We start from the raw sequence: 25,796 nt of genomic DNA, 5'->3' as shown, positions 1-25,796 counted from the left end.
ACAGCTGTTTCGCGTGCAGCAAGCCTGGAAGGGAGGGGGGAGAAGCGGAGCAGTGGCAGCGGCACACTCAGGGGAGCAGACGGAGGTGGAGCGGAGGCGAGCTGGGGTGGCGAGCTGGGGCGGCGGGGGCACCATACCCCGGAGTCGGCGCCTATGATGGCCAGTGCCAGAATGCCGCCCCTAGAAATGTGCTGCCCCAAGCACCTGCTTGTTTTGCTGGTGCCTGGAGCCGGCCCTGTCTGTATCCTACTAATAGGGAGCGGAGGGGCACTAATATCCACAAAACTGAAGAGGATGGAAACCTAGAACTTGGTAATGAGTCCTCCTTTATTCCATCCCTCCTTTTTTCCTCCCCTGATGTCACATAGAAGATTGGAGCTGTGATTCAGAAGCATCTCAGGAAATGCAGATTGGTTGTGGGGAACCTTATTTTCTCTGATTCTTGATATGTCTTGAAATGGGAGAACAGTTGTAATCCTGGAACAATTTGGTTAGAGACTACTCTGTAGGATTTTAAACATTCTTTCTATTTTAATAATCTAAGATGATGCTACTAACATGAATGTATTAATAAATTTGTTTGAACTATGAGTTAAGTCGACAGGGTCCCTCTAGCTATTCTCTATTGAAATAGCAGTTCTAACCTCCTCTAATTGGCATAAGGAAGTAATTTGCACTGGTGACTTGTGTATTTTATATCTCATAATGAAACCATTTTTTAGTTCTGCGTTAAATTGTGATTTTTCTTTTTCTTCCTTTGTAGGAGGCAAACTGTGGTCTTACATCAGTAAATTCTTAAACAGAAGCCCAGAAGAAAGCTTTGAAATCCATGAACTCAAAAGTTCTACTAAAATTCACCTGCAGCTGCCAACCCCTAGCCCTACAGAAATCAGCAGTAGTGTTGACTCCAGAGGAAGCAATGGGGGGAACATGCTGAGAGTTATACCACTGAAGAGCAGCCTTACGCCAAGTTCTCAAGATGAGAGTAGTAACCAGGAAGATGGCCAAGAAGGTTCTCCCAAATGGACAGATTCTGGGTCAAGTTCAGAAGAAGAATGCACTACTAGTTATTTAACATTATGCAATGAATATGGACAAGAAAAAATTGATCCTGGCTCTTTAAATGAGGAACCCGTGCTGAAACCAGAGGGAGAAGATCTTAAAACCAAAGAGTTAGGATGCTTACAGGCACATACTTTAGTTGGCAATGATAGCTTCAGCTCTCAGATCGCCTCTCGGGAGCTAAAGTTTTTCAGTGAAGATGCTGACCTGGAAGTACTTAGTCCTACTAGGATATCAGACTCATTAAGTAAATCCAAGCACAGCCCTATGGAATTCTTCAGAATAGATAGTAAAGACAGCACCAGTGAACTTCTGGGGCTTGATTTTGGAGATAAATTGTATAGCTTAAAATCAGAATCTTTAAAGCCATTTTTTTCTGCACCAGAGCATGACAGGAGTCTTGAAACCATGGAGAGCAAGGTGGGCTTTAGAGCCCAGGACACAATAAGCCGGGGTTCCAATGACTCTGTGCCGGTAATTTCTTTTAAGGATGCTGCTTTTGATGATGTAAGTAGTGCTGATGAAGGAAGGCCTGATCTTCTGATAAATTTACCTGGTGTATCTGAGAAACTGGAAGAAGCACCAGTGGTTAGGCCAAAAAAGCTTACAAAGACTGATGTAAACATCTTGGAAAGCAAACTGTTAGAAACCCCTGATGTCTTACAATTAAATAATAGTACAGAGCAATGCAAAGCACTTGATCAAAAGTTGAATCATGTGGTGCCAGAATTGGGCCATCCTTCTAGCAAGGAATCAGAAGGACAATATGATGTCACTCAGGAAATTGTCAGGACACTATTTACGTCTGATATTGACCTGGCTAGTTCAGAAGACATGGCTCAGTTTCAAGGACTCGGAGCAATTTCTTCCTCATCATTAAATACAACAAGCACAGAAGAAAATTTCTTATTTATTTCTAACCCACTCTCAGGTGCTAAAGAGTATAGCTTAGATGGCAGCATTGTAAGAAATCAAGCAGTGCTGCTATTTTCTGATCAAATGGAAGACTTTGGTAAAGAGAAAACAAACCCTGCTCTCTTATCAAAAGCTGAAAGCAAAGAGACAGTAGTGGAGGGCAAGAGTGAAATAGCACTAGAAGGAGAGAAGGAAATACATCAAATTTTTCAGGACCTCGACAAAAGACTAGCACTAACCTCCAGATTTTACATCCCAGAGGGTTGCATTCAAAGATGGGCAGCTGAAATGGTTGTAGCCCTTGATGCTTTACATAGAGAAGGAATTGTGTGCCGCGATTTGAACCCAAACAACATCTTATTGAATGATAGAGGTCAGGAACTTTTGCAAATGCATTTCTTTTTATTCGCTGTTGCTTCCAATTAACTGGGTAGGCGTTTTATCTTGTAATTAGTATCTTCATTTCCTGTCTAGAGCTTCATTATCAGTGCAGCAAATTCACCCCCAGTAATAGCTTCTAGTACTTAATGATGCCATTATTCTTAATGATACTGTTTTTAGCTACAAAAGGAGTAATTACAGTTCACTTCTGTAGAAAATGGAAGGGAAAAATGTTTTGATTTCTCCTGTCGTTTTGTTTTTAGGACACATTCAGCTAACGTATTTTAGCAGGTGGAGTGAGGTTGAAGATTCCTGTGACAACGATGCCATGGAGAGAATGTACTGTGCCCCAGGTTAGAGCAATCACCTAAAATGTTTCACTTGGAAAACAGATTAGCAGTTTTCATTTTCTCATGGAGCCTATATAACATATTTCTCTTTGGGACCTCAAGTTCATGCAATATTTGATAGGATTTTTTCCAACTATCTTAGAATCTGAAAGAGCTGGTAACTATACCACTGTTCAACCGACCTGTAGTTTGATATGTTATGTAGCTCCTCTATAAAATGTTATTGCACTAAACTTCTTGTTTTTTAGGAAACATTTTGTTTTCCTTAGGATATTTCCAGTTTCAGTGGGGGCATGCCTGATCCCTGAAAAGGGCAATTAAAGAAAAAAGAGCAGTTCAGACTGAAGATGCCACAGAAAGATTTTAAAATTACAAACTTAACAAATATACAATAATAAGAGAAACATAAATATGACAGCTTTAAATATAAAATTATAACAAACATACAGATATGTGAGGCACCAGTGATGAGCAAAATTGGAAATAAATTAGAGATTGGTATGTTTTCTTAGAACCATTTTTATTAAACCCAATGGGATAAAATGTGCATCTTAGTTTTTCTGGTAAATCCTGTGCTTCAAACTGAAAACTGCTAATTTTATTTAGTGGCCAAGTGGCAATGCCTGGCAAAAATGAGATGAAATTTCATGTATGAAATTTTGAAAACAAGAGGGTATAAACTAGCTTAAAAAACATACAACAAAAACCTCAAATTCCTTTAGTGGCTGAGATTTTTCACTTGTGAGTTCTATCCAGAGATGAACTGTTTCGGGAAGTTTGAGCAAAATCTATTCTGCTGTTTGAGCTCTCTGTGAAAGGGGAAAACTTCCTTGCTTTAAAATTTAGAATGCCCTGTACACTTCCTGCTGAATTCACACACAGATTGAACTTTGAAACTTGGCATGCAGGTGGTCCATAACTAAGGCATGTACATAGTCAGTGACCACGCTTGATAACGATTGGTTGAATAATAAGGTTATAAACAATTTAAAAGATGGCTTCAGAGCTTAGCATTGAGTAACACTTCACTCTGTGAGTTAGTCCCCTAAAAATCTACACAGTGTGAATAGATGGTAGAATATGGGCCATTGGCATCTGCTAAAACTTGAATTCGAACCCCCCACTGTGACATTGCACTTTGTTTCTGCCCAACCTGACTTGCACAGAAGGTGCTGCTGGGCCAGCTTACAGGAGGAAGATTGTACATGTCTCTGAATCAGAGCCAAACACTTCTTTATATTTTCAAACAACACAAAACACCTCACTACCTTAACCTCAGGAACAGGAAAACCTCCAGATCTCTGGTGCCAATTGGGAACGCTGGAGAAGGGGGCAAATGCCCCCTCCCAAGGTTTTTGCATTGGTCAAAGTTCCATAGGCCATGGAGCTGGGGGGGCCTTTCCTGACAATTTTTAAGCACTGCTCCCATATTAAATTGGTTTGGCTACTGTCAGAGTAGCCTGGAACATTGCTCTGGCTGCATGGTTCCAATGCTGCTGAAATTTGACCTGGCCAGAAAAAGGCAGATTTTGTGATGGCTGGGCCAAATTTCAGTGAGTGGCATTGCTACTGGGTGCACAGAGTCACATTACTACTCAAATTTAGCTTGGCTGCTCTTCCATCCAGATGGAGGGGCAGTCAGGCCAAATGGTGTTGAGAGGGCACACAAGGAGTCCTTTCCTGTGGGGCAGAGTGCAGGGGAGTCAGCCGAGAACTCGGCTCTTGGCGGCACTGGTTCATGCACTGTATGGCTAAGAGAGAGGGGAGACTCTGAGTATGTCTACGTTGCAATTAAACACCCGCAGCTGGCCCATATCTGCTGACTCTGGCTCACAGGGCTCGGGCAGTGGGGCTGTAAAATTGCAGTGTAAATATTTGTATTCGGGCTGGAGTTTGAGCTCTGGGACCCCAAGTGGGGGGAGGATCCCAGAGCTCCCACCTGAGCTCAAATGTCTGCACCACAATTTTACAGCCCTGCAACCTAAGCTCGGCAAGCTCAAGTCAGCTGACACGGGTTAGCGGCAGGTGCTTAACATACCCTTTCTGAAGACATTGGACTCTTTGGCTGAGGGAGACCTGGGGTCTGTGCAGGGAAAGGACAAGCGGGGTCCCTGCTGCGGGGAGCGGGAGTGGAATTTGCCCGAGCAAGAAATATCTGAACTGGCGCCACTGCTGCAGATCTCCTCATTTTAGAGTTGCAGCAATTTCTGTCGCTTTTTAAAGGTGAAAAAAACCTATCTTTCTGTTGCCACGGTGCATCCATCACAGTGCAAACAATGTGCTGCTGCCTTGGTAGCCCAGCCTTGCAGGAAGCTTTCTTCAACAGGACATGCATCCGAAGAAGTGGGTATTCACCCATGAAAGCTCATGCTCCAATACGTCTGTTAGTCTATAAGGTGCCACAGGACTCTTTGCTGCTTCAACAGAATAGTAGTGGAAGCAAAGATCGAAACTCATCCTTTCCCACTACATTGCCTTAATGAGGTGTGAACTTCAAAGCCTAACTATCCATTTTAATGACTTTTGGAGGCCTTGTCTGCCCCATAAGCTCTAAACAACCAAGTGTTGATCGAGCAGTTGGAGTAACATTTAAAAATCACAAAATGCAAGAGTTAAAGCTTCCTGCACTATCATTAACTCTGCTTCAGTGCACATTGGTAGTATTGATCTGGAGTTTTTTGGCTAAGCCTCCAGTCCTGCAATTTGGATCAGTGTGCGCGGACCTTTGCATTCGCGGAGCCTCACTGGAACAGTGCATGAGTACAAGTGTGTGTCTGCACATACCTATCCAGTTAAAGGATAGGGGTCTCCATGTGTAAATATTATATATGTGCAAGTTGACTGAGTTAATGTTGCTGTAGGATTCTTAGCTTCCACACTTCCCGATATTAATATTTTCTGTGCAAAATGAAACAATGCATTCATGTATTGTTTTGGAAATTAATATTGCATATATTATAAATGTTTGCAATAACTTAACAAGAGAGAGTTGCTTTGAGTGGAGGAACATTTTATTTTGAGTAGTAGCCTCATAGTTGTACCTGGAAATAACCAATGTCACTCAGTTCAAACTTGGTCCTTAGAGCTCCCACTATCTAATCATGCTCCAAACCACTTGCTCATCATTAGACAGCTAATTTCAGTCTACTTCCTTCAGGTCCAGGAACACTCCAAGATTATGGGTGCTTGAACGATCATCATTCTATTGCTGACCCACGTCTCTGCTCTATCATGACAGCATGTTCCCCCCCTTCTTAGGATAGTCTATTTTAAAATACTACTTGTACTGCACTACATTGTGAGAAACTGTTCTTTTAAGTTACTTGCTTCAGTTGCACATTGCAATCTAAGGAGAGATCTTATATCAAAACATTGCCATCAATATTCTATTATAGATACTATACAAATTACTTATTTTTGAGATGCAATTCTTTATTTGTATTAATTTTGGACACAGTTTCATCAACAGAAATGGCAGAAAATTGATCTGAAAGTTTAACATGTAGCAGGATATCAACAACTTAAAATCAGACTGCTGTGTAAAAAGTCTAAAAAATGTTCAACTCCTGTGGTTACAAGTAACACTGGAGATTGCTAGAACTGAAAGAGATGAGAGAGAGAGAATCTCTGTTGATTCAGTAGGTTTACTTTGATTATTTCCACATTTATAGTCTGCCAATTTCCCTGATTGTGTGGGTCTTTCACGGTAGTCATAGAATCATAGAAGTGTAGGACTGGAAGGGACTTCAAGAGGTCTTCTAGTCCAGTCCCCTTCACTCATGGAAGAACTAAGTATTATCTAGACCAACCCTGACTGGTGTTTTTCTAACTTGCTCTTTAAAATCTCTAATGACGGAGATTCCACAACCTCCCTTGTCAATTTATTCCAGTGCTCAATTACCCTGACAGGAAGTTTTTCCTAATGTTCAACCTAAATCGCCCTTGCTGCAATTTAAGCCCATTGTTTCTTGTCCTATCTTCAGAAGTTAAAGAGAACAACTTTTCACCCTCCTCGTTGTAACAACCTTTTATGTAATTGAAAACTGTTATCATGTCCCCCCTCGGGGTCTTCTCTTCTCTAGACTAAACAAACCCAATTTTTTCAGTCTTCACTCATAGGTCATGTTTTCTAGACCTCTAATCATTTTTGTTGCTCTTCTCTGGATTTGTCTCTTCTAATTTGTCCACATCTTTCCTAAAATGTGGTGCCCAGAACGGGACACAATACTCCAGTTGAGGCCTAATCAGCACAGAGTAGAACAGAATTACTTCTTGTGTCTTGCTTACAGCACTCCTGCTAATACATCCCAGAATGATGTTTGCTTTTTTTGCAACAGTGTTATACTGTTGACTCATATTTAGCTTGTGATCCATTAGGACCCTCTGATTCCTTTCCGCAGTACTCTTTCCTAGGCACTCATTTCCCATTTTGTATGTGTGCATCTGATTGTTCCTTCGTAAGTGGAGTACTTTGCATTTGTCCTTATTGAATTTCATCCTATTTCCTTCAGACCATTTCTCCAGTTTGTTCTGATCATTGTAAATTTTAATCCTATCCTCCAAAGCACTTGTAACCACTCCCGGCTTGGTATCATCCATAAACTTTATAAATGTACTCTTTATGCCGTTATCTAAATAATTTATGAAGATATTGAACAGAACCAAACCCAGAACTGATCTCTGTGGGTCCCCACTCGATATGCCCTTCCAGCTTGACTGTGAACCACTGATAACTACTCTCTAGGAATGGTTTTCCAACTAGTTATGGACCCATCTTATAGTAGCTCCATCTAGGTTGTATTTCCATAGTTTGCTTATGAGATGGTCATGCGAGACAGTAACAAAAGCTTTACTGAAGTTAAAATATACCACATCTACCGATCTCTCCCTCCCCGCATCCACAAGGCTTGTTACACTGTCAAAGAAAGCTATTAGCTTGGTTTGACAGGATTTGTTCTTGACAAATCCATGTTGACTGTTACTTACCATCGTATTATCTTCTAGGTGTTTGCAAATTGATTGCTTCATTATTTGCTCCATTATCTTTCCTGGTACTGAAGTTAAGATGACTGGTCTGTAATTCCCCGGGTTGTCGTTATTCCCCTTTTTATAGATGGGCACTATATTTGTCCTTTTCTAGTCCTCCATAATCTCTCCCGTCTTCCATGATTTTTTGAAGATAATTGCTAATGGCTCAGATATCTCTTCAGTCAGCTCCTTGAGTATTCTAGGATGTATTTCATCAGGCCCTGGTGACTTGAAGACATCTAACTTTTCTAAGTAATTTTTAACTTGTTCTTTCCTATTTTAGCCTCTGATCCTACCTCGTTCTCACCGGCATTGACTATGTTAAATGTCCAATCGCTACTAACCTTTTTGGTGAAAACCAAAACAAAAAAGTCATTTAGCACCTCTGCCATTTCCACACTTTCTGTTATTGTTTTTCCGCACTCATTGAGTAATGGGCCTACCTGGTCCCTGGTTTTCTTCCTCAGTGGCATGAGGAATATTTAAAAAGAAGACATAGCAAATTGGATTGGATTGTTATGCAAGGGGAAACTAGGACAGGTTGGGAAAAAGCTAAAAAGATTTTTTTAATTAGCTTGATTTCAAGGCATGGTCTCTTTTTAAGCTTAACTTTTTATGTAGTGTCCTGTGTATCCATCACTGTAGTATCTGAAGGAAGAATTAGATTGTAAGAATCTCTTTCTTTACCAATGTACTAGTATACCAGAATCTACGCACTGGAATGGCATTTTAGTATTAAAGTTTTCTCTTCAATGGGACTCATTATGGGGGCAGAGGTCATTGCAGGATCAAGGCCTAAGAAATCACTCTAAAAACTAGGTATTGAACACCAGAGTATAGGACAGTATCTATTTTTTAATAAAATACCAACACTATTATAGAAACAGCCATCATAGCCTTTAGAGTATGAAAAACAAGCAATTGTCATCTCTCACTAAAATCCATCAAGAGCTGAGATGAAATGTGACTGTGTATGTATAAAATACATATATATATATATATAAAAGGAAAGAGCTCCTTACTAATGGTAAAGCAGCAATAAAATGGAAAAACAAAGATTTAAAAAGTTCCACAGGATATCCTTGTGACAACATATTTCTGTAAAATAGCAATATAATTTTATATCTTGCATACATTAAAAGCCTCTTTCAGAAGAGAGAAATATTTTGCAAGAAGGTACATTTCTCACAGTTGACCACCAGGTGGCATTGTACCATTAATGGATTTATGCTGTTGACTGGCTGGCACCCTCTTTTGCCTTACTTTAGATAAGATCTACAGAGTGGAGAAGAGCTTTGTTGTAATTATTTGCATAACAAGAACTGTACTCTCAAGCTTTGTGAATTGTAGAGCGTTCTAGCATGGTATATATGGTTAAAAGCGGAAAGTCCCTTAGCTCCTTGGATAGATCTACTTTAATAAAGTTCAGGCTGAAATAAATAATGCAATAACAAAGCTATCTGCGGATACTTAAAAGTAGTGCCTATATTATACTTTGATTAATAGCCAACCCAAATCTTTGCTATCCGCCCATGATAAGTCAGATTTTCTTTCTTTGAACTATAAGGGAAATGACGATAACTCATTCGATAATTTATTCCTCATAAACTCAGCACCATTAAGAGTAAAAAATGTGGATTTTTTTTGGCCAAGATTAATGTTCTATAAATAACGAATGTGTTTAACTAACAAATTATAAGCCAACAGATGAGAATTTTCACGGCATTAACTCTGGAGTGCATAATGTTTTCTTATGATCCCCTTTTTTACATTATTTTTTGTTTTCTAAATAGTTTTAAAATGTGTTAAGCTGCTGATGTTTGAATAAAATGTAAAGTTGTCGCCAGATCATGATGAGAATGATTCACTTCTGTTTAAACAGCCTTTGCTCTCAGTGCCCCCTGAGAACTCTTATCACATATTTGTCCACAAAAAAAAACAAAAAACCCAACCCCCTACACACAACCTATTATTCCCCCCCACCACCCCATGCTTATAATATAGCAGTGTAACTTTTTTATCTCTTGGTTAATGTGCCTTGGTATTTTGAGGGGGGGAGGGAATTCCAGTAACAGATTCAATTTACAAGGACAGAAACTTGAGCAAATGCCAAGCTAGCAGGGGGGCCATTATTCTGCTCTATAAATAAGTTTGAAAAAGAAACACACACACACACACACACACACACCTGTGAATCAACATGTTTTGGTCAAAGTGAGGGGAAAGCAAGATAGATAAATTTTTGAAATGCAAATGATCACCTTCTGTTATTTAAGTACAGTTTTTGCCCACTTTGTGATCTTAGATTTGAAGAGTCATTACCATTTAAATAATGCCGTAATCATATTACACTCTTGGTAGGACACAGATAACCACAAGTTTATAAAACTAAAACTGGAACTTTTTAAAGACCCTAGCCATTGTTTGTTTATATCTGTGAAAAAGCCAAAACATGAAAGGCTGCAGCTGCAGCCATATCAAGAGCATCTGGAGCCAGACCTGATCAAGATTAGGTTTTGTTGATAAAGCAAAAATAAGTCGTTTTGGTATATTTTGTATCTCTGAATTCTAAAGCAAAGTGCAGCAGAAAAAATCTACTGCTTTAACACATGTGAATGTGCGTCTTGTACCTCACCCCCTCATACTTCAGGGTGAATTGATTTATTTTAAGTCAAGGCGATTTAAATCATTATTTAAATCACCAAGTGGAAAGCCTCCATTTAAATCATCCATTTTAATCAACTTTTCCATTTGAACTTCATTTATTTTCTAAAGAAAGGAGCATTCTTACTGGTTGATATAACCATTAAAACAAGTCCATTTACAATGAAGTAGAGCCTTTACACTAGATTTGGTACACCTTTTTGCTACCTGGTGATGTCCTACATGATGGTGTTTCCTGGAGTCAGAGGCCAGGCCCCAATACCTGTGATGACTTTGACAGTCTCTTGCACCAGTAGCACAGCCCCTGGGACCCCCCACAGGATCATGCCCGTAATACAGTACATGACCTATTGTACCATATTTATAAAGCTTGACCTCGAAAGTTAAGATTTTTTTCCCCCTTCTTTGGTTCTTTCTTTATAAACTGTAATTCAAAGTTTTTGATAGTCTCCTGGATTCAGTATATTTATCTTTTTATTTTAATGTTTTCAGAGATTTAGGCCTTACTATATTTTATAATGATTTCAGATTATTTTTAAAACAGGTTTATTTTTAAAAAGAAAAGCATATTATTATAACGTAAAGAACAAAATAAAAATCTGATTTAAATAAAAAATAAATAATTGATTATTTTTTTTATCCACCCTGCCATACTGTACATGTCAAACATCCAAATCCCCCTGCTAGTTAGAAGGGAAAAGTCCTATCTAATCCAGAGGGCTAGATTTGACGGCTGCAACATTGTAGACTGAAATGTGATGGGCTTTTCTGAACAAATAAGAAAATCCAATACCACTTTTTAGCAACAGGATTGCAGTATGTAAACTTACGATTCACCTTAGATATCAACCCACCATACAAGCAGGGCATTTTTTTCATTGGTATATCACAGCTGCGAAATCTAGCCCTCTGATAATGCAGTGGTAATGAGAGAACAGATGAGTTGTGAAGTCCCATTTCTCCCACCTGATTTTTTTTTTTTCTAACAGTGAATCTTGAACAAGCTGAGCGTGTAGAAAGACAGACACATAGTTGAGATTTTCAAGCCAGCAAGGAGATCTAACTACATAATTCCCATCAATTTCTCTTGTGGGATATGTGAAGGAAATAGACAGTCCTAGTCACATACCCTCATGTTTTGATGACTTCACAAGCCACTTGATGTGATCTAGACCTCATGTGCATGCTGTATTCTCTGAATATGGATGCACACAAGTATATCAGTATATTTGGTTTGATCTAAACCTAGGGTTACCATATTTAAAAAATAAAAAAAGAGGACACTCCACGGGCCCTGGCCTCGCCCCTTTCCCACCCCTCGCCCCGCCCCAACTCCACCCTTGCCTCGCCACTTCCCCAAAGTCCCCGCCCTAACTCCCCCTCCTCCCTCCCAGTCACGCGAAAAGGGCTGCCCGAGCGCTACCGGCTTTACGGTTTGCCAGGCAGCCTCCAGACCCTGCGCCCCCGGCCGGCGCTTCCCCAGCGCAGCTGGAGCCCAGGAGGGGAAGCGCCCAGCCAGGGGCACAGGGTCTGGAGGCTGCCTGGCAAACCATGAAGCCGGTAGCACTCGGGCTTCGGGCAGCCCCTATGCCTCCAGACCCTGCGCCCCCGGCCGGGCACTTCTCCTCCCCGGCTCCAGCTGCTCTGCTCCGGTGGCGCAGGGTCAGGAGGCACGGGGGCTGCCCGAAGCCGGTAGCGCTGGCTCGGACAGCTTGGCTCTTAAACAGAGCCGAAATCTGAGTCTGGGGCGGAGCAGAGCAGCTGGAGCCGGGGAGAAGTGCCCGGCCGGTGGCTGGGGTCCGGAGGCAAGGGGGCTGCCCGAAGCCGGTAGCGCTGGCTCGGGCAGCTTGGCTCTTAAACAGAGCCGAAGTCTGAGTCGGGGAGGAGCAGAGCAGCCGCGGGAGAGGAAGTGCCCGGCTGGTATTTTTCCCGGACATGTTCGGCTTTTTGGCAATTTCCCCCGGACAGGGGTTTGATAGCTGAAAAGCCGGACATGTCCGGGAAAAACCGGATGTATGGTAACCCTATCTAAACCAGTATTTACAGTATATTATACAAAGCCTACCAAAATCAAAGATTTATAGATAAAAATTTTAGTCCAATAAAGCCCAAATTGCTTCACACCACAAGTTGATCTCCATGCTCCCAGATGTGAAATGACAGCTTCACTTCTGGTGTTAGACGGTTTCCTGTAAGGAAGAAACATGCAGCTGATGGTTGGAAGCACACAATATTAAAAAAAGTCAAAAATATCAGCAACATTGGTCTTTATGGCATGATGTTTATTTGCTGGACAAATATATCCCGCCCCACTTTACCAATTACCTGAAGCCTTGTTTATATAACTTTCAGTGTGAGGTTGCTGATATTCATTAAATACTACTGTTCAGTATTGTAGCAATTTCATTTGGAGTAGATTGTTTCAGAAAGGAGATTAAAATATCATTGACCCCTAGAAATCAAAGGGAGGGTTGGTCTAATGGTTATTGTGAGAGACTAAACTCCATGGATTCTATTTCTGGCTTTGCCATTGACTTGCTGCGTGAACTTTTATATACTGGTGTGATCCTAAATGTAAAGGAGAAAGTAGAAATGGAGGATAAAGACATTTTGAGCAGTGAAGCAATGTAAGAAACATTGAATTTAGGAAACAAGATTGGTGAAGAATTACTTTAAAATAATTTACACCAACTGAATACAGAGGTAAGTTCTGGAACTCGAGAGAAAATATTGATTTATTGTGAAGTGGGAAATAAAATACTGTTCTTAAAGACACCAAATTTCCAGAAAGAAAACAGTTCAACTCCAAAATCACAAAATCCCATGCACACAGGGGAGAGCAATTGTTGAAAGGAATGGGTTTGCAGAGATTATTAAACGTTTTCCAGAAATAACTTGCGTAGCTTGTTCTTAAGGCATATTTTAAAGTAGCTCTTTTCAGACAATGTATGTTCTTGCACTGCAGTCTTTTAGGACACAATAATTTAAGCAGCGAGACATTTAGAATGCTGTTTGACTTGTAAAAATCAGTCATTTGCTTTACAATTCTTTTAATTTGCCTGGAACAAAATCCAGTTAATAGTTCCAAGAGAAATGTAATTCCCAAAGGAGACATTTGTATTAGGTTGGGCATAATACTTGAAATTAATAAAGAAGATTGCTTTGTAATTGCTTTGTAATGTAAGTGGAAGTAGCTGAAGGGTTAAAGATCATGTTGGGTGTGAGGTTTACCTTCTTTTTAATAATACAGTGGTAAAAAGTCTTGATCTCCTATGTCACCTGACTTTTAGAGGAAGTTTTAATTCCATTTGGGGTTGCTAACAGGAAGAAAAAACATAATCCCCTCTATTACAATTAACCTTTTTCCTTAAGTGAATGAGGAAATTCCTTCTAAAGAGGAACACAGATACCTGTACACTTTTAAATATCTAAATATGTAGGTTCCTATTTTTATACCCAAATTAATCTTGTTAGATGTTCATTTGACTTGCTTCACTATTTTAATGTTTAAAGACCATGATATACCTTTGATATGTAACTATCAATGGTCTGTGTGTTTATAAATTGCAAAGACTTTAGCAGAGCGTTATGACCAAATCACTTATGTGATGTGATATTTAGTTACTGTATCTTACGAGATCTTGGCTGACCGAATCTGTGTGGAGTAAATTGGCTTTGGTTCCTTTTATCTGATTCTTTGCAAATGCTTCTTTACATTTATAATACTAAACTAAAATGCAAAGCTTTTAAATTAGGAAAAATAAGTCAAATAGATTTTCTGGGCTATACATGGCAGCAGGGAATGGTAAACACCCTGTCTATCATTTTCAGGGGGTTGTGCTTGTCACTCCCCCCTTTCCCCCCAATCAGTCCTCCTTAATGGTTTTGGCTGAGTACCACAGTGTCACCTGATGGTAATTCAGACTGGAGTTTTGGGTTCTGGCCAATAGAAAAACTATGCTAGATGTTACAAATGGTATCCTTTTTTTTTTTTTTTTTTTTTTTTTTTATGCTTTGGAGAAACCTCTCAATACAGAACTCTAGAGCTTCTAAATATTAGGTTAAGCAATACCTCTGCTTACTTTCAGAAATCAACTTATTTTCATGTGTACTAACTTCAGGACTTATGCCTGAACTAATTCAAATATCTGTTTTGGGAATTAGTTTCTCCTGGAAAACTTGACTGAATTTTGTTCCAGGTGAACTGAAAGACAAGGCCTAAATTGCATAGTGACTGCAAGTCCACTAGACTGTTTCTGAACCCGGTATCTTTCATTCCAAAATCTAGCGCTACACTGCTCAACCAATCTTATGGTCAGCCCCAGATCAGGTGCATTTGGGAGAAAAAAATGTCGTGTGCCTTTTTATATAACACTTTTTGAGATCTTTTAGCATGAAGAGTGGTATTTCAATGTAAGGTATTGTACCATTATTGTATGCAGTTTATAAAGGACAACAGGCAAAGTGCATCGTGGTTACAATATTAATAACTGTGTAACAGATTTGGTTCCAAAATAAATTAGTTTGGGCTCCCCTTTCTACTTGGCTTGCTGTTTGCAAAATAAATTGAAAATAAATAAACAACTCTATCAGTTGCATATCAAGAAGGAAGGTACCACTATGTATAATATAAATGTTCAGATAAATACTGGGGGGAGGTAGGAAGAAAAGAAGGCCTTTCACTCAAGACCAGCCGCTATATCAGAAGAATAGCACTGAGCCTCCTCACAGAAGCTGTTTATCTGCACCATCTGTCTGAGTGAAAGTGGTTAGCATTTCGCAAAGCTTGTCTTCAGTTAGCAATAGGTGTTGCAGGTAAAGTATTTCTGTGCAGGAATTTAACACTGTTGTGCTGCATTACCTGATTTTGACTGTCCCATGGATATGATTTCTGGGGAAAAGAAAGCAGCTCTTTCCCTTTTAGTCAAGTTACATTAAGGTTGGATGAACTACTGATTTGTTCACCCTATCATCTTTTCCAGTTGAAAGGATCTTGTGATCTTGTATACTGGTAATCCTAGGAAACACTAGCACTTGTGTCCATGTCCGAATGTGAATAGGGTCCTCAATTTAAAGGTTGATAAAGGACAGGCACAAATATGCCCAAATTATTCACTTAAGCTTATGGGTACTACCATTTATTTTCTAAATTACTTTGCTGATGGATAGAGATGAAAATGTTTTCTGAGTGAGGGCAGATATTGTGGTTCACATTTATTGCGATATTAAAGCTTTGAAAAGCATATGCACTGTGTGGTATTACATTAACTGGCTTCCGTGTAAGTGCTTCATAACCTATTTCTAAATTTTCCCATGAAGTGTAGTTGAGATAAAAATGCAGTAATATTGATATGACATTCTGAACTTATTATTATCAATCTATTGCATCAAAAGTAATGTGACCTGCTCAAAGTAACGGGATGTAAACAGCATATGTTTATATGTAGCATTTTCAATAATGACTTTTTAAGGAAAACATCTTACTTTGATTTTGAAAGTGAAAACCGTAGGGGGTAGGAAGGCAAAGCTGCACCTAAGGAGGGTACGGGTGGTGGTGGAATGGGAGGAAAGTAAAGCTAATTTCAATTTTGATTAGTACATATGGATGCTTTACTTAGGTGGCTTTTACACTTAACATTTTGGTTTTGGTGACTAATCATTTAGACTCTATAAACCACGTGAACAATCTTGCTAGAACCCTCAGTGCAAGTTGAACCTTGTATTTTGTGGCTGTTTCTATTTATCCTAATTGTATCTTTTTAATGGTGTTTGGGGATGAGAGTGACAGGAGGATTTGGTGTCTGAATGTTGTGGTTCACATAGGTAAGAGACAGGAAATGATACAACTCTCCATTTATAATTTGGCAGTTTTCTAATGGTTAAGACTTCAGGCTCTGGAGTCAGAAGAACTGGGTTCTTGTCCCCACTTCGCCATTTAATCAATCTCTGTTTCAGCTTGACCTTCTGCAAAATGAGTGAATTAATATGTAACAACCTCTTGTAAATAGCTTTGCGATTCTCTGGTAGAAAGCACTATGGGCTTGATTCTGCAAATAACCCATCAGTGTCTGTTACTACCAGGGATTCTATTGCTTTAACTATCCTAGTAAACTTTCTAATGTAGATAGTGTGTTAGTTAAAGAAACACTGCCCCGTGTCTGTGGTACTGGAGAGTGTAAAAAAGGAGCTGTATTAAGGGACAGTCCTGCAAGGGTTGAGCATCTTCAAGTTGCATTGCAGCTAATGGGAGTGGGAGTGCTCTTCACTCCACATCTTGCAGGATTCGGCTCTGAATGTTTCTTTGTGTCAGGTGGAGAGCTGTAGTTGCTGTTCTGCTCTCCCCTGCTACAGGAATCTGATGCATCTGTAGTTCCTCTTCTGCCATCTTCATTTTAATCTGCATAAAAGGATACACAATTGTTTTTTCTAAACTGGCATAATGTGTTTCATAGCAACTGCCATGTGACCGTATACTAATCAATGCTCTCTGCTTGGAATCTGGGGTGGATTTTGACACTAAAGCAATTTTAGTGCAGCTATTGCATTTTTGACAGTCAAAATTAAGATTTCTTCTTCACTGCAGTCTATTATGCCCCTGTTTTACAGCAGACAGCTTGGGTTGTGTGTTTTTTTTTTTTTGTTTGTTTGTTTGTTTTTAACATGACTTTCAGTCAAGGCCAGGTGCTTTCTTTTTGCTACAACCATGGGTGTGCAACTGCGTATGATGTGAGTGTACACAGGCCACACTGCTGTGTCCTGAGCACAGAGAATAACGAAGTAGTCTGGATGGCTGCTGGGTATTAGGGATGGACGCTTTTACCATGTAAGTAGGTAGTTGATTTGAATCCAGTCCAGTTGGTAACAACTTTCAGTTACTAAATTCTGATGGCTGTTGAATAGCCTCTGTGAAATCCTGCATGAGCACAAAAAGTGGGCTGGACTAGATGACCTCTTGAGGTTCCTTCTAGCCCTACATTTCTGTGATTCCATGAAATGAGTTTATGGTCTCAGTCCAGTTTCCAGTGGACTAGTGTTGTCCTCTTAAAGTGACATCCTCCTTGGCAACCTCAGAGATGAAGGATTGGTCATGTGATAACTGAACTATCCTTTCACCCTCTAGGACAGAATTGAGATATTGCAGTGGTACTGTCATGCTTGGACTGCAGGGTTGGCCCTAGACCAGGGAGGGCAAACTTTTTGACCCGAGGGCCACATCTGGGTGGGAAAATTTCATGCAGGGCCATGAATGTAGGACTGGAGCAGGGGGTTGGGGTGCAGGAGGGGTGCGGGGTATACGAGGGGGCTCAGAGCAGGGGGTTGGGGTGCGGGAGGGGTGCGGAGCGTACGAGGGGGCTCAGGGCAGGGGGTTGGGGTGCAGGAGGGGTGCGGGGTATACGAGGGGGCTCAGAGCAGGGGGTTGGGGTGCAGGGCATACAAGGGGGCTCAGGGCAGGGGATTGGGGTGCAGGAGGGGTGCGGGGCGTACAAGGGGGCTCAGAGCAGGGGGTTGGGGTGCGGGAGGGGTGCGAGGCGTACAAGGGGGCTCAGGATAGGGTGCGGGAGGGGTGCGAGGTGCGAGGTGCGGCAGGGGGCTTAGGGCAGGGGGTTGAGGTGCAGGAGGGGTCCAGGGTGCGTCTGGAGGGGCCAGGGCTGCCTCCCTGCCTGCCTGCCCTGGCCCCGCACCGCTCCGCTCTGGGAAGCGGCCGGCACCATGTCCCTGTGTCCTCTAGGGGAGGAGGTGGAGAGGGCTGAACGCGCTGCCCTCGCCTGTGGGTACCTCCCCAGAAGCTCCCATTGGCTGCGGTTCCCAGGGTGACAATCCCGCAGCCTGTATCCAAAGCCCCGAAGGGCCGGATCCAGCCCACGGGCTGTAGTTTGCCCATCCCTGCCCTAGACCAAATGGTGCCCACCCCTCCATTTGTTAAACTTTTGAATACCTTATTTTTTATTGAATTTGTAGCTTATTTCATGATTGATGCACGATTTGCATGCGTGATTTATCCCTGTCATGTAAGATGATAAATTTGCATGCTAGGATCTGTAAATCTGTATTTATTCGTGCCATATATAAGCAAATAAAAAACAATTCAGTGACACACACACACACACACACACACACACACACACACACACACAGCACCTAAGGCGATTGCCTGGGTCACCTGCCCCTAAATCCAGCCCTGATGGACTGTACCTATTTTATGGAGAAATGGATTTCAGTCTTAAGACTGTTTAATCTGTCCCCTTTCACCAGCCCTAAATTCACTAAACAAATTTTGTTGTACAAGGAAACATTGCAATCCAGTGGAGAGGAATCCTTGCCCATGTGCCTACTGGTATTTAAAATGTCCATACTGTGCAAGTAATGAGGAAATAATAAATTGAGTATATTGTGCAGCTGCATTGAAAAATGCAGCCTGCGATAGGTGGCTGAAGGGCTCCGTAGCATGTAGGCATAATGAAAGCTCTGTAGTACTTAGTGTATGTGCAATCAGTATTAAATAGTCACCTTGTAAATCAATATTAATTTTGAAGGTGAAACTGACTTTTTAAATCTTAATCTAAATGTCTTGTGTTCAGAGGTTGGAGCTATTCTAGAAGAGACAGAAGCTTGTGATTGGTGGAGTCTAGGTGCCATTCTCTTCGAACTCCTCACTGGAAAGGTAGGCACTGGTGCAGGTATTCAGTAAAATCAACATGGAGGCACCATCCTTCCAGAAGCAATTGTGCCTGAGCATGCTTTTATTACGATCTCCCTCTCAACTGTGTTCTTCAGACCTGAGCTGCATAGACTTGCTTGGCTTGCACAGGATCAGAAGAACTGTACAGGTTTTTCAGGGATTCAAACTTGTTCAAGCTTCGCACAAAAACTTGGTAAAGTTGTATTTACCATATTGCAATTTTGAGGTTAATAATAATCAAAAAGCCACAATTATTCTTTATCTAATATTCCTTCTCTACTTTTTTCAATGCACATGTCCAGCATTTGTACACGAATACAAATGTTAGTTCTGAAGCTATTGGATATCAGTCCAGGGAGCAGTATAGACCTACATATGTGGTACTAACATTAATTCAGGTTTGAGCTGGGTCTGCAGTGAAATGTTGATATTTAATCAATTTCTATATAGATTGACACCCAGTCAGTAAAATGGATTTCACCTCCTCCCCTCTTATTGCTTGTTCTCACATGGCCCAGTTTTACATCTCTCCTGAATATGTTCGAATGCATGCATATACTAGGGTCAATAATTTTAAAGTATAATGTATGAGGTTAATGTGCTTAAGTGATGATATGTAGTTAGCCCATACAGAAGCAGATGGTAGAAAAAGACATTACTACTTACTGGGAAAACTACTCAATATTCTAAAAAATGGATATCTGACCAAATCAAGTTTGTTCGGGGACTTGGACAGTCGTAGCAGTTTCATTTTGAACAAAATTCAAGAATCCAATTGACCAGAAGCAGAAGAAAGATGAAGTCTGGGGGAAGAGGAAGAGGTTTAAAATATAAATTGTATAAAAATATAATTCCAGGAGAACTTCAAGTACCTTAATATACTCTTGTGAGGTTTGGTTTTTATTAGTCTGAGGATTGCTCTAAGTACAGTGTTTGCATCAGCGTGCACCTATACTATCTTTATATTATGTTGGTTAAGAAGTGTTCCTGATTGATTGTTTCAGACTCTAGCCGAGTGTCATCCAGCAGGAATAAACACTCACAGTTCTTTGAACATGCCAGATCACGTATCCAAAGAGGCCAGATCACTCATTCAGCAGGTAATTTAACAGGAAATATATTTTACATATGTAAGCATACATATATGTACAAACGTTTCTAACTGTGCTGTAGCAGTGAAATAACCTAACTATGGAAAGCTGACTGCAGGGTTGTAGGCAGCCCTCCTGTCATTGCTTATGAATTTTGCATGAATATATTGTTACATCTGGAAATTCTGACTTCTGATGCCAGACTTCTAAGTAGAGGACTTAGAGTTTAACATTGACTTCAAAGGGAGAAAAGTTAAGCCAATGCTGAGTGCTTTTGAAAATCCTCTTGTGGTATACGACCATTTTAGGAGTTTTGTCTTAAATCCATCCAAAGTGTTTCCATGAACATTTTAATTCAATCCAAAAATACCAATGCCAATATATCAAGCTACCTTCAGACACTAAATAATCCATAATTTACTGTTATGTTAACCATACCTATGACATTGCTATAGTTGAAAATGTGTTACTACCCTCCATGAAGGAAGAGAATTTCAAGGCATCCCTTAAGGATGGAAGACAAGTGTGAATAATCTGGCTTTTGCAACCGAAAGATAATGTTTAATACATTGTCCGTTAGAGGACTGAAGCAAAGGGGTGCTGGCTTGAAAGAAAATACACAGCCTTTCTAGTTGATGTGCCTTGTATTAAAGATTTTTTAAACAAGGACAAGACTTGCTGTTTTCTAGCTCTCCATGTTAGGTGGTCATGACTGATAACACAAGATGCTGAAATAAGCTTATGCATGAACAGCATAGAATTGCAATGAATGTACTTCTCCTTTCTCTCCTCCTTACATGTTCATTAATTTCAAACATAACATAGGAGTCATAGGTATGACTGACTCCATTTGAACAGGGTAAATGATATATGGTGATTTTGTGGTTTGGACTTTGGATGAAGAGCATCTGGCTTAGAGGCTACACAAATGATTACATCACTTAGGAACTCAGTCTTGGTTTGAACACAGTTGAAACCCAAGGAAATAAACTTAAAGCTTGACCGTCTAAAGGAACCAATGGCAGACTGACTTCTGTATCTTTCTCCCAAGCCAATGATTTACTGTCTGTCAGTCATATTGTAATACGGCACCAATTCCAGTGCCAGCCTAGCACTCACAGGTGTCATGTTACTAAAGAGTGTGAGAAATAAACAAACAATGCACAGTGAAGGAAATATCTCACGTATGCTTGTAGAGCTGGAGACTTATTAGGTGCTGTAGTCCGCTTCTCTGACAGATTGGTCTGTGTTGTAAATTTACTTGTGTTTTTGTCTGGTCCACTTGTAAATATACCAAGCAGAGGTGCGTCTACCATTTACAGTTTGAAGTGACACAAGGATATATAGTATAGTCTTCACTTTCAGGCAACTTCAAACTGATAACAAGATCATATCTGTTGGGGTCGTAGCTCAGGTTAAGTCCTCATGTGCAGTCTGGTGACTTGTAGGATGGAGGTTCAGCTCCATAGGCTAGTAAATCAAACCTCTGTTGTGTGACTATCCAAGGAAACTACCATTCATTGTTGAGGAAGCCTTGTCAGGAAAAGGAAGGGTCTCTTGGCATGGTTAGCAATTTGTCATTGTGGCTTTCCTCTTCCACCCCCAAACAGGTTACGCAGGTCAGGACATCACAAAATAGCTTGCAGGGATCAGTGTGCAGCTACATGGAAAACCATACCAAGTTTTGTCTCATGGCATACAGCTTCCAGTGCTGATGACTTCATTGCCTTCTCCATCTATCCAACACCATGCCCTTCACTTAGGAGAAAACAGATTTTTTTTTTCTATTTTTTGTTTTTGTTTTGTTAAACGAATAAGCTAAGGTTCTTAGTTTATATTTAATTGGTATTTTGTCCTCAAGATTTTTCTTTAGATACTTCCAGGTTTCACTTGCCAATAACATTTGCACACATTTTTTTAAGGAAAAAAGATATCTAGTATAACTTATGATGCATTTACTTTCCAAGAGTAAAGTTTTTGTTCTGTAATACAGAACTTCAGAACATAAAATTCATTGTGTTTACTTTCCCACCTGCTGACAGTTGTTACGTTTCATGGGAAGGCAGCGTGACAGTGACTGCATCTGCTTGTCTGCTGGCTTGTGTAAATTCTCACAGTAATGCAGTTGCTCCCCGAGTTATGTTTCGGGAATGAAGTTAGATTATTTTAAATGGCAGAACCAATTTAAAATGTACAAATTAATATGCTTATGGGTTTATGCTCATTTTGATTTTCAGGTGTAGGCATTTGAATGCATTGAGATTAGAATTCACAGTACCCCTTCATGACAAGTATGAGAAGAAACTTGTCATTAATTTATATTCTGAAACATTCTGAAGAAAGGCAAAAATTAAATGTATGCCCTTGAACTGTGTATTTGTAATATAAAAACAATCTCCAAGTCTACAAACTATTTTCACGGCTCTTTATCAGACTATTTGAAGTACTGCCTTAAGATTCCCTTTAAAGTTACCATTCTGAATTAAACTCAGTAGGGATAAATATTATGCTTTCCTTTCCACATGAATACAGCCGGTTTTCAATATGTTGTCTTGTTTGGAGATTGTAACTCAAGCAAATAAACTGTTTAGTTTTAGCAGTTTTTCCATTAAACTATTACACCAGTTTTCTCTAACATCTCGATTTTAAATTTGGATTTAATTACATCACTTTAGACTCCCTTATTCGTTACAATCATTTTGTGGAAATACTCTTCAGGAGATAAAAACTGTTTGTAACCGTACCGTGTTCTAGGGCAGTAGAGACAGAATCATGGAACTTAAAGAAACCTGTATGTTGTCATCATCTGTGGCATTATGTTACTGCCGAGGTGACTAAAGGGTGACTGTAGGCCAAATGCAACCTACAATGCAGTCCAGAGCTGCCATTCTCTTAGCCACTGGGGGCTAGGAGTCCCAATATGTAATGTTCCAGAGCATTGCATGCTGGGGTCTTTAGTCTCAGCAGGCTGTATCTCCATGTCCAGTAAGGGGGTCTTCATTGTGCTGAACTTTATATATGTTCGGTGTTATAGGCCGTACCTTACTCTTAGATCTTGCTGTGACTCTTTAAGAAGCAGTACTCACTTTTACTAACTGAATTGTATGATGTGTTTTTAAGCTTTTGCAGTTTAACCCTGTGGAGCGTCTTGGTGCTGGAGTTGCAGGTGTTGAAGACATCAAATCTCATCCGTTTTTTGCCCCTGTAGATTGGGCAGATCTTTTGAGATGAAAGGAACTATGGCTCTATGAATATGCTCAGGTCTTCTGATGGACGAATTTCTCTGGCATAGAAACACCCCTGACTTGTCATCGTATAAGGCGTATTAAATCACTTGGACAATATGAATAAAGGAGACGGGAGTAATCATGCAAAAAGGAAATATTTTTAACACAAATCACTGACTGGACAGGGTGCTAGTTTATTTTTATTGCAAGTGGCTGCTATATGTAAACCTTCTCACCAAAGGTGTGCTCTATGTTGAAACTGTTGGGTAAGCATGTCTAGCACTGCCAGCTTGTGAATTAAGTAGAAACAGGACCACACTCCATGTGCTTCGTCAGATGACAGAAGTGCATAACTCTCTAGTCCACGACAGCAGAAAGTAGGGCCTTTTATAGTGTCAACAGACTATTTCCCTGTGCTAGATGCGACTGTGGGGGAAAGGATCAAATAATTTATTAATGGTATATGCAGAACAAAATACTAAAAGTGCTTTATGCAAAACTTGGCCTATAAAACAAGAATATGTATCCATGGAAAAAAATAAGAAAGCTGTTGCATCATACTGTGGAATGTGTCTTGAAAGTGGCTGCATATCATTTTAAATAGTGGAAAGAGCATATGAAAAAAACAGTGCTGTCCGCATTGTGCTTTCTCGGTTAGCAATGTCTGTGCAGAACTCTCTCTCCATAACTTTGGATGAGTTTTGTGTTTAAGTCACTACAAAAAGGGGAGTCGTTTTTCCTCAGCCAGGTAAATATTGCTTTACTAACTTAATAAGGACCAAGAAAACATGATGCTAAATAAATGTCTGGATATAAAAATGAGACTCTTCTCTCTTAATTGCAGTTACCACAGTTTCACTTAATGAACTCTTCCTTGGTATGTTCTCCTCTTAACCTCTCCCTCTTCAAGACCCCATTGCCCACATTCTTCTTCCCGATTAATCCTCTGGAGTCTTAGCTCTTAATGATCCTAACAATCTGAGTGGCTTGGTCCACTCTCATGATCTGTGTCCAGGTGTTAGGTACAGAAGAAACAGGGGATTTGTCGGTCCCAACTGAGTGAGCAGCAACTAAGAAACTCTGGGTGGGAACTGGGATTGAGACAATTGGCAGAGCTGTTCGGTGAGTAGTGGGATCTGAGGGAGGGAATGGGAAGAAGGGGGCTAAGAAATGAAGAGTATTTATTGCCTTAGTTTTGCTTTTTCTTATTGCAGCTCCCCAACTGTGCCAATCCATGTTCCTGACATGTACATAAATACAGCATAGACAGATACTTTTACAGATAATGTATTTGTTTTTAAATGTCCCTTTACCCTAGTTTTATCTGGGGAACAAAGGGCAAATCCCTTTGCGAAAGAGAGGCTTCAGCAATCATTACTGTATTTAAAAAAAATTTTTTTTTGCTCCTATTTGTATTTTAGCAACATATTTTATGGGCACTCCCAAAAGTGCATCTGCACAGTCTCCATCTGTTAGACACGAGGTCTGTGTATTAAAATAAAGTGGAAAAGGAAAATACTTCACTTAAACAAAGGAAATCTGGAAACTTTTTTTCCTTTTTAAATTATTCCACTCCCCTCTTTTTTTTTTTTTTTTCTTCTTGTGATCAGAACTCCAGCAGAGGGGCTGCAACAACAGGGCAGGTTGTAACCAGGTCACCAGTATCATTGCCTATGGAGTGCTGTCCAAGATGACATCACTCTCAGAAATTGCATTTCAACCTACCACCCTCTGGCTTCATAACAGGAACTCCCTCAGGTGAGCCACAGGAACAACTTCCTGTGCCGAGCTGGTAGGAAATCTCTAATGCTCAGACCAAGCTGTTGCAGAGCTTCCTTCCAGCAGTGCCCTAGCTGTGACTTTGGAAGGAGATCTCTTTGCTCAAGTGAATCCTCCCTTCCCTCAGCCACCTGACTCAATCCCTGGGGCTCTCTATACGGTAACACTTTCAGATAAATATGGTCTGTTGGCTTATTCCATTGTGGTAGTTTGCCAGTAACTTTTTAAAAACACTTTTCTTGTTGTCTTGGTATCTTTAAATGCTGTCTAGTTCTAACCATTCAAGTGGTATCTATGTGCAGTTTCTGGTCAAGGGCAAGGCAAAATGATACATAAACACAGCCTGAAGTCCAAAAATCAAGAAAGAAAGAAAACAGCATTTCGGAAGGGACCAAATAACCATTTCTTTTCAGTGGAAAGCACCCGGCTTAGTTAATGACATCCAAATATATCTTTAACTTTTTATTTGAATGCTGTCAATAGTATCTCCTTCGGGGGGGGGGGGGGGAGGCAGGAGGGAGGGAATCTGTGTCATAGACAACATAAGGGAGCTGTCACTTGAGAATGCAACTTGCCCTAAATAGGTCTTTGATATCCTATGTTTTTAATAACCATGCCA

General features: G+C 40.4%; 1 protein-coding gene across 1 annotated transcript in view; it reads left to right on the top strand.

Annotated features, from left to right (window-relative positions):
- Positions 1-24,222, top strand: part of RPS6KC1 (ribosomal protein S6 kinase C1) — a 102,148-nt gene extending 77,926 nt beyond the window's left edge. The window contains exons 12-16 of the mRNA XM_054023553.1: positions 764-2,350; positions 2,622-2,711; positions 18,980-19,062; positions 20,085-20,180; positions 23,292-24,222. Of these exons, the coding sequence (XP_053879528.1) occupies positions 764-2,350; positions 2,622-2,711; positions 18,980-19,062; positions 20,085-20,180; positions 23,292-23,402 (1,967 nt within the window). The 3' untranslated portion in view covers positions 23,403-24,222. The remainder of the gene's footprint in view (positions 1-763; positions 2,351-2,621; positions 2,712-18,979; positions 19,063-20,084; positions 20,181-23,291) is intronic.
- Positions 24,223-25,796: the final 1,574 nt, after the last annotated feature.

The sequence above is a fragment of the Malaclemys terrapin genome, chromosome 3, assembly GCF_027887155.1.
Source record: "Malaclemys terrapin pileata isolate rMalTer1 chromosome 3, rMalTer1.hap1, whole genome shotgun sequence".
NCBI classification, from domain to species: domain Eukaryota; kingdom Metazoa; phylum Chordata; order Testudines; family Emydidae; genus Malaclemys; species Malaclemys terrapin.
This window is presented reverse-complemented; position numbering and strand designations above follow the sequence as displayed.